The 9,928-nt window shown below is 39.4% G+C and overlaps 1 protein-coding gene across 1 annotated transcript; it reads left to right on the top strand.

Moving 5' to 3' along the window:
* Positions 1–997: 997 nt before the first annotated feature.
* Positions 998–8,828, top strand: LOC113150997 (fibrinogen C domain-containing protein 1-like). The gene is made up of 9 exons (XM_026343780.1): positions 998–1,055; positions 2,533–2,611; positions 3,694–3,809; positions 3,921–4,287; positions 4,399–4,531; positions 7,553–7,689; positions 7,892–7,988; positions 8,144–8,323; positions 8,566–8,828. The coding sequence occupies exons 2-9, from the start codon at positions 2,534–2,536 to the stop codon at positions 8,826–8,828; spliced, it is 1,371 nt and encodes a 456-aa protein (XP_026199565.1). The 5' UTR covers positions 998–1,055; position 2,533.
* The last annotated feature ends 1,100 nt before the right edge of the window (positions 8,829–9,928 follow it).

The raw sequence follows: 9,928 nt of genomic DNA, 5'->3' as shown, positions 1-9,928 counted from the left end.
CAAATTTTCCCTCTGTAGGAAAAAATTCAAACCAGCTCAGATTTTCTGGTTGAAACAACAAACATGTTGGTTTCCTGTCTGTACTGTCAAAATAAGATGATTATCATTGTGAGTTTCACCATAAGCAATGAAACCTTGTCGGTTTCTCACCTTGTTGGTGTAATTAATTGGTGTAACACAGTTAGACCTACATTTAGGATTAATAGAACTGATTAAATTGACAGTAGGTCTCTGATTTTTCAACTGGATTTAACACCAGGCTTTTATTGTGAAACCCATAGCTTTATTTCCAGTGCTGCTGATGTAAAATTGACTCAGGTCACTTCCTGCTGTAGGGGGGGTCCACATGTGTTTGTCATTAACTGAGAGGAGGAGGGAACAACAGCCGGTCTCCACAGCAACAAACCAAACTCCAGTCAGAAATCAGACAATTTAAGATGTGAGACTTTGCTGTTTGTCCGTTCAAACAAAGAGACAAACAGTTTGTGTTCTGCTGCTGTGTGATCCGTCTGATCACTTTTAATATCAAACTAATTAATAAACATAAAAAATGGGTCAGGTTTATTTGTAAGGAGGTAACATCTTCATAGAGAGTTCGAACTACTTTCAACACACTGATAAAACAACATTAACGATCTCTGAGAGAAACAACCAACAAACATAAAAACCTCCTTTGGAACCATTCCTTCCTCTGAAATAGTGGAGTACACGTGTAAAGTAAAATAACATAAAAATACTCACACTACGAAAACATTCAAGTTGTATTTAATTACTGTAAATGTACTTTGGTACTTTCCCCCACTGGCTGTGACACAGACAGTATTTTAACTAAACCTCTCTGTGTCGTTTGGTCAGACGTGTTGTTAACGTGTTGCAGCAGAGTTCAGTGTGACAGACGGTGGCTCTGATCAGATTACCCCCCCCTTCACTGAGCAGTGTCTGTCCTGCTGCAGCTGATGGTTTCTCTCAGTCCATGGTTCTGAATCATCGAGCAGCTTCAAACGGAAAAACTATCATCAGCATCATCGGCGTGTTGGGTCTGCAGCTGAGCTCAGGTAATGTTCCTGATTTCTGATCATGACTGTTGATTATCAGTGATCAGCAGGAGACAGGCGACCAGAGTTTGAAGCAGAGACAGGTTGAAGCTGCTGTGATTGATGAAAAGTGACTTCGTAACAGTTTCGGACTTTTTAATTATTTAAATGATTTTTATTCTGTTGTGTTCTGTTCTGCTGTGATCTGGACTTTTTGTTGGAAGCTGCTCCTGGACTCTGATCTGTTTGTGTTTGTTCTGATGTTTGAACTTTAAACCTGTTAACGAGGTCAGAGGGTCACGACACAAAACTAATGAGGTTTATACCAAACTTTGACATTTAGGTCCCTGAGACACATTTAAAAAAGAAATAGTGAGTTTTTCTGACTCTGACGCCGTCTCCTGTCAGTAGATGTGATGTTTTCCTGCACTGGGGTGTTAGATTCAGACTAAATGAAGCTGACAGAAACTGACACTGGGAACATTCAGAACCAAAGACCAGCTGCTCAGAGTTCCTGCTCTCTTTAATCAGGCTCACAGTCAGGTGTGAGATCAAGTTTTTTATTTAGCATTGTGTCTGTTCATGACAAAGCAACAAAACCTTAACAAGAGGCACCGTGGAGGTTCTGTGGTTCTCTACAGAAAACTTTCATTGGCAGAGAGCTGTTCTAGAGATATTTGAGGATGTTATGAAGGTCTTTCTGTAAGCTCTTTGTTCTTGGGAGTAATAGAAAAGGAGGTTCTAGAAGCCATGGATGAGTTTTCAGTAGTTGTTTCAATGGTTCTATTGACGTACAAGACAGTCTGGAAGGACATTCTACAGCAGTAGGAATATTCTAAAGATGCCTGTTAAGGTTCAACAGCTCTGTTGGTGTGGTCAGGTGGAACAGTGTTGAGGTGGTTAGCACTGAAGGACCTGGGTTTGAATCCACAAGTCGGTCCAGTGCCTTTCAGTGCAAAGACATCCATGTTGGGTTAGTGTTGGGGTTTACTGGTGACTCTACGTTGCCCATAGGTCCACAGGTGTTTGTCTGTGTCTAAGTGAACAGGATACTGGATGGTCTGTAGGGGTCACAGATAAGAGGACATTTATCTGTTCTCTTCAGGCTCTTCACAGAGGTTTCCAGGAGTCCTCAAGGAGTTATACTTAATATTTCACTAGGAAAGTGTCAAAGGTGCAGAGGTTCCAGGTGTTCTTAGAAGAAGAAGCAGACTTACTTCAGGGTGTAACGAAGTTCTGAGGTTTAGGGTTCGATGACCATTAAACAGTTCTAATGAGGGTTCTACAGGATATTGTGGTATCAATGTTAGCTGAGGAGGGTTCTAGGGGTTTGTGGGAGTCCTGGCTGTTTCAGGATGTGTTTGAAAGGTTCTGAGACCCAGAAATCTGGAGAGGGGTCTAAAGGTCAGTCAAGATGTGTTATGGGTCTTTAAGTAGAATATCTTGGTTCTAGTTCAACAGGGAGGTTCTAAAGAAGCAGAAACTGTTTGTTTTTCAGGATGATGTTGAACGACCGGTGGACCATCATGAACAACAGCAGCTCAGAGCTCGACAGCAAAAGTCCACACAAACAAAAGGTAATACCTGACAGGTGACCACGCTGCCTCCAATGTCCTTAGTTCTGATTGGACTCGGATTTCATCAAGGCATAATGTTTAATAAGACTGGCTCAGTATGTGGATGTATTATAGGGACTGGATCCTGGAAGGCATAACTTCTTTAATGATTCCCCGGCAACCAAACCGCATGTGTTTTATATATATAATTAAAGCATTTATAAAATCCATCCATCATTAGCACTTGTTGACCCAAGAATTAATAGTTAGTGATTATTATTACGGAAACCGGAATCATCAGATCAAACATCTACCATGTTTTTAACTGCAGAATATGAATTCTGTCGTTCTTCACGATTTTAGTTCTTCACCAGGTGGAAACAGAAAGACGAGCAGAAACTAAGACGACCCACGGAGCAGAAACACACAGAGTTAATTCCTGTTAATCTGGAGTTAAACTGTCAGATCAGCATGTGTCTAATCTGCAGCAGATGTCGCCTTCACTGACTTCTGAACACTCATGGTTTATGCCAAGGAAACAGGCTTTTCACACGTTTCAACCCACAGAACCTGACTGAAAATACCTGCAGAAATTACTCAGGGCTGGAAAACCCACCACGCTTCTGATCTGTCTAAAGAGACAATAATGTGAATCCAGTTTGATCATAAACTGATTTTCATGTAGTTTCTGTATTTGTGAAAAACACAAAATCTGTAGAATCCTAAAAACTCAGGTTAGTCAACAATCTGAGACTGGAAGGTTACTGGTTCAATCCCCAGACTGACAGGATAAAAATCTGGGTAAGACAAGAAAAACAGTAGAACTTACTCCCCCCTTTTCAGAACCACTATGACGTCCCTGTGCAAGGCCCGTAGGGGGCCACTAGAGGACACTGTCACTTTGGGATTTCTGTGTGTCATACGTGTCCTGAACTGTTACTGGTTTATGATCCCCGCCTGGTTTGTGGTTCCTGGATCATTCATGGTTCGTCAGTATGTGGGCTGAACTGGTTCTGGTTCTGCGTGGTATTTCCTAAACAAACTGGGTTAGGTTTCTGAGTCTATGAGAGAAAACATTGATCTGTGTGTGTGTGTGTTTCCAGAGATGCTGCCGCTTCCTGTTCTGGGTTGTCATCACTGTGGTTGGCATAGCAACTGTTGGGTTGGCAACAGTCAGCATCCTGTACCTGACCCAGTACCCTCTGCCCTTCATCAGCAGGTAAAACCGTTGTCTGTCTGTCTCACCTGTATGTAACCTGTCTGTCTGTAACCCATACTGTATATCTTACCTGTCCATGCAAATCTTAAATAGTTGCTGTCATGGTAACAGGGACGGATTCTCCTCCTCTTCACCTGTGATTTCAACCAATCCCAAGGAGTCCGGCGCCCTGGTGACAGTGTCTCGTGTCACAGCTGGAGAACCGATTAGCATCTTCCTGGACCCAAACTGTCCGGACTACAGTGAAAACTTCCTGCGCTGGGAGGCCCTGCAGAGCTCACTGCTGCGAGCACTGACCAATCACAACGCAGATGACTGGCAGGAAAGGGGACTGGTCCAGAAGCTGGCTGAGGAGCTGAAGGTGCTTGTTGGCCACGCTCACAACCAGAGGCTGGAAGCTGAATCGCTGAAAAGAGGTCAAGGTGTTCTGGAGCAGAGGCTGGATGGACTGCAGAGTGAACAGAGCCGAATCATTCAGGTGAGTTTAGAGTAGAGTCACATCAAATCAAAGGAAATATTAGAAAATAGAATAATGCATCTGTTTTAATGATAAAAATAATAATAATAGTAATCCCTTGTACCTGTGCAGGTGTTGTCTGAGAGTCATTCAGGCGTTTTGAAGATGTCTGCAGGTTTCAGTGATTCTCTACTCAGCCTGCAGAGGGAGACAGAGAGTCTGAGGAGCCTGAAGAGTGAAATGCAGAGTGACACGAACAACAGAGGTACAGTAACACACAGTAACATACAGTAACATACAGTAACATACAGTAACATACAGTAACACACAGTAACATACAGTAACATACAGTAACACACAGTAACATACAGTAACACACATTATTACACAGTAACAAACAGTAACATACAGTAACACACATTATTACACAGTAACACACAGTAACATACAGTAACACACATTATTACACAGTAACAAACAGTAACATACAGTAACACACATTATTACACAGTAACACACAGTAACACACAGTAACATACAGTAACATACAGTAACACACAGTAACACACAGTAACATACAGTAACATACAGTAACACACATTATTACACAGTAACATACAGTAACACAGTAACATACAGTAACATACAGTAACACACATTATTACACAGTAACATACAGTAACATACAGTAACACACATTATTACACAGTAACACACAGTAACATACAGTAACATACAGTAACACACATTATTACACAGTAACACACAGTAACATACAGTAACACACATTATTACACAGTAACACACAGTAACATACAGTAACACACATTATTACACAGTAACACACAGTAACATACAGTAACACACATTATTACACAGTAACACACAGTAACATACAGTAATACACATTATTACACAGTAATATACAGTAACACAGTAACATACAGTAACATACAGTAACACACATTATTACACAGTAACATACAGTAACACAGTAACATACAGTAACATACAGTAACACACAGTAACATACAGTAACACACATTATTACACAGTAACATACAGTAACATACAGTAACACACAGTAAGATACAGTAACACAGTAAGATACAGTAACACAGTAACATACAGTAACATACAGTAACACAATAACACACATTATTACACAGTAACATACAGTAACACACAGTAACATACAGTACATACAGTAACATACAGTAACACAGTAACATACAGTAACATACAGTAACATACAGTAAAACACATTATTACACAGTAACATACAATAACACACAGTAACATACAGTACATACAGTAACATACAGTAACACAGTAACATACAGTAACATACAGTAACACACATTATTACACAGTAACATACAGTAACACACAATAACACAGTAACATAAAGTAACACACAGTAACACAGTAACACACAGTAACATACAGTAACACAGTAACATAAAGTAACACACAGTAACACAGTAACACACAGTAACATACAGTAACATACAGTAACACACAGTAACACAGTAACACATAATAACACAGTAACATACAGTAACACAGTAACATAAAGTAACACACAGTAACACAGTAACACACAGTAACATACAGTAACATACAGTAACACACAGTAACACAGTAACACAGTAACATACAGTAACACACAGTAACACATAATAACACAGTAACATACAGTAACATACAGTAACACAGTAACATACAGTAACACAGTAACACATAATAACACAGTAACATACAGTAACACAGTAACATAAAGTAACACACAGTAACACAGTAACACACAGTAACATACAGTAACATACAGTAACATACAGTAACACAGTAACACATAATAACACAGTAACATACAGTAACACAGTAACATAAAGTAACACACAGTAACATACAGTAACATACAGTAACACACAGTAACATACAGTAGCAAAGTAACATACAGTAACACAGTAACATAAAGTAACACAGTAACATACAGTAACACAGTAACATAAAGTAACACACAGTAACATACAGTAACACAGTAACACATAATAACACAGTAACATACAGTAACACAGTAACATACAGTAACATACAGTAACACAGTAACATACAGTAACACACAGTAACATACAGTAACATACAGTAACACAGTAACATACAGTAACACAGTAACACATAATAACACAGTAACATACAGTAACACAGTAACATAAAGTAACACACAGTAACACAGTAACACACAGTAACATACAGTAACACACATTATTACACAGTAACATACAGTAACACACAATAACACAGTAACATAAAGTAACACACAGTAACACAGTAACACACAGTAACATACAGTAACACAGTAACATACAGTAACACACAGTAACATACAGTAACATACAGTAACACAGTAACATACAGTAACACAGTAACACATAATAACACAGTAACATACAGTAACACACAGTAACATACAGTAACACATAATAACACAGTAACATACAGTAACACAGTAACATACAGTAACACAGTAACATACAGTAACACAGTAACACATAATAACACAGTAACATACAGTAACACACAGTAACATACAGTAACACATAATAACACAGTAACATACAGTAACACACAGTAACATACAGTAACACATAATAACACAGTAACATACAGTAACACACAGTAACATACAGTAACACATAATAACACAGTAACATACAGTAACACACAGTAACATACAGTAACACATAATAACACAGTAACATACAGTAACACAGTAACATAAAGTAACACACAGTAACATACAGTAACATACAGTAACACACAGTAACATACAGTAACACATAATAACACAGTAACATACAGTAACACAGTAACATACAGTAACACAGTAACATACAGTAACATACAGTAACACAGTGACACACAGTAACATACAGTAACACAGTAACACAGTAACACACAGTAACACAGTAATACACAATAACACAGTAACATACAGTAACACAGTAACATACAGTAACACAGTAACATAAAGTAACACACAGTAACATACAGTAACATACAGTAACACACAGTAACATACAGTAACACAGTAACATAAAGTAACATACATAGACTGAAGCTGCAGAATTAAGTGCACAATAGTGTAATGTTATTTTTGTTGTTATAGTCTGTCTGAACCCCCCCCCCCCCACACACACACACATGCCACATCCCGTCTCTCTGTGATGGTCTGTGAATCTCTCTCTCTCTCTCTCCATCTGTGAATGTCTCTCGCCCTCAGCTGTCAGGCCCAGAGACTGCAGTGATGTGATGGCGTCTGGTGTTTCTAAGAATGGAGTTTACTCTGTGTTTCCAATTCATGACTCCAACGGTTTCATGGTTTACTGCGACATGACGACTGATGGAGGAGGCTGGACGGTACTGGAACATTTTGAAACACCCTGAAACACACTAAAACACCCTGAAACACAGTGAAACACACTAAAACACCCCTCCTCCCCTGGTCTCTTCTACTGGATCAATGCAGGTTCAACCAGACCATTTATTCAGAACCGGTTTAGTTAGTACTGGTTATGGTTGTGGTAGATGTGAGTGGTATCAGTGTGTTCTGTGTGTGCAGGTGATCCAGAGGAGGGAGGATGGTTCAGTAAACTTCTTCCGGGGCTGGGATGCGTACAGAGATGGCTTCGGACAGACGACAGGAGAGCACTGGCTCGGTGTGAATTACACTAACACACAGACACACCTGTAATCATTCATTTAAAATATTTAATTCACTTTCTGTCTGTGCTGAAGCTGTGTTGGTTGTCATTAAAGAGATCCAGGTCTAACAAACGTCTGTTGCACCTCTGCCATCCTGTCGGTCTCTCAGGTCTGCAGAGGATCTACTCTCTCACCAGGTCAGGAGGTTATGAGTTACGTATAGACATGGGTGACTTCGACAACGCCACAGCGTTTGCTCATTATGCAGATTTCTCTGTTGGCCGAGACTCTGTGAACCCGGATGAGGATGGGTACCCACTGATCGTAGATCAGTTCTCTGGGACTGCAGGTACCAACTGTCAAAGAAATTCTGTTTCAGGATTTCGTAACACTATAATTTGACAGAAACTAAACCCATTCAGGTCTAAACCGTTTGTCATGAACAGAAAACTGCTTCTGTTCTGTTCATCTTAGCTCATTCCATCCCGTCTACTTTAATACACCAATATTTGATCTCACTCCCACACAGTAATACTACTACTTCTACTGCTGCAGTGAAATAACAGTACTAACTGGAGGTGTCTCCTCCAGGTGACTCCCTTCTGAAACACTCTGGGATGCGGTTCACCACCAAAGATCGGGACCAGGACCAGTCAGAGAACAACTGTGCAGCATACTACCAGGGGGCGTGGTGGTACCGAAACTGCCACACCTCCAACTTGAACGGGCAATACTTGAAAGGAGGCCATGCCTCCTATGCTGACGGGGTGGAGTGGTCCAGCTGGACCGGCTGGCAGTACTCTCTCCGCTTCACAGAGATGAAGATACGACCAAATCCCAGACCACAGTCCTGATCCTCAGACCCCTGAGCTATGACCTTTAACCCTGTCCTTAAACCCTGACCTAAACCAGAGTCCCAATCCTCAGACTTCATCCTAAACTTGACTTCTGTCCTTTGACCTCATCAAACTCAGATCTCACCCTAACCCTGACTCTTGACCATCAACAGACCTGATAAATGTTGGTCCAGTGTCTGTAAAGAGGTTTTAGTTAAACTCTCAAGTCAGAAAGAATCCTGGTTCAATTTGAGTAAAACCTGAGTAAACGTTTCTTTAAGTACTTTATTTTTAAAGTCCATGTTTTTTTATTATAAGCAATACTTATATCTTCTACTTCAGTAAAAGTACCATTATCACCATGTGGAAGTGAATCTTCTGAATTAGAAAGTTTACTTAAGTAAAAGTACAGAAGTACTAGGATCAAAATACTTACTATAGAGAAATATATACAGTATATAGATTCTTTTGTATTGTATGAACATCAGTGATGTAGAAGCAGGAAAATGTGGAGGTGATTTTAATGTACTGTCAGTATTTTTTACTTCTACTTCTTCAGATTTAAGTAAAATAATTAAAGCTGTCAGATACACAGAGTGGACAGTAAAGTGCATATACCCAAATATTGTACTTTGGTATTTGAGTATATGTACTTTAATCCACTGTAAGTTTGTATTTTAGTTAGTTGTACACTTGTCACTGGTTAATTACTGGTTACTGGTCAGTTGAAATGTCCAATAAAAATAAAATATGTTTTGTAGTTTTTCTCTTGGCAGATGTAAATATAATCTGTTACACATCCTGACTGCAGCTATTCACATTTTCTAACAGTCTGTGTTATTGTGATAAAGAAAAGGTAAAACTCACCATATCAGGTTCTTGAAAGGGTTTAACACTTTAACTTAATGTTTTATAAACTATCATTATTTATATGATATAGAATCTATCTGCTGGTTGTTTGTTGTGATCGATAATCTCTCGCGTTGATGCAAATGTAGCTGATGGTTTCAACATTAAACGGTATCTGGCTGAAGCTGTGTGGTGGTAAATTGTCTTATCAGATAAATAATGACATGCAGACAGTGAAAAGGTGAAAATTCTTCACTTTAAGTCAAAAA

Source organism: Anabas testudineus, chromosome 9 (assembly GCF_900324465.2).
Source record: "Anabas testudineus chromosome 9, fAnaTes1.2, whole genome shotgun sequence".
Lineage (NCBI taxonomy): Eukaryota > Metazoa > Chordata > Actinopteri > Anabantiformes > Anabantidae > Anabas > Anabas testudineus.
The sequence above is the reverse complement of the archived record's forward strand: the minus strand, read 5'-3'. Positions and strand labels throughout refer to the sequence as shown.

Bases quoted from the DNA above. Each gene is read 5' to 3' on its own strand.
- LOC113150997 (XM_026343780.1), top strand. From the start codon at position 2,534: ATGATGTTGAACGACCGGTGGACCATCATGAACAACAGCAGCTCAGAG. The intron at 4,288-4,398 runs GTGAGTTTAGAG...GTACCTGTGCAG, and splicing joins AACAGAGCCGAATCATTCAG to GTGTTGTCTGAGAGTCATTC. The intron at 7,690-7,891 runs GTACTGGAACAT...CTGTGTGTGCAG, and splicing joins CTGATGGAGGAGGCTGGACG to GTGATCCAGAGGAGGGAGGA.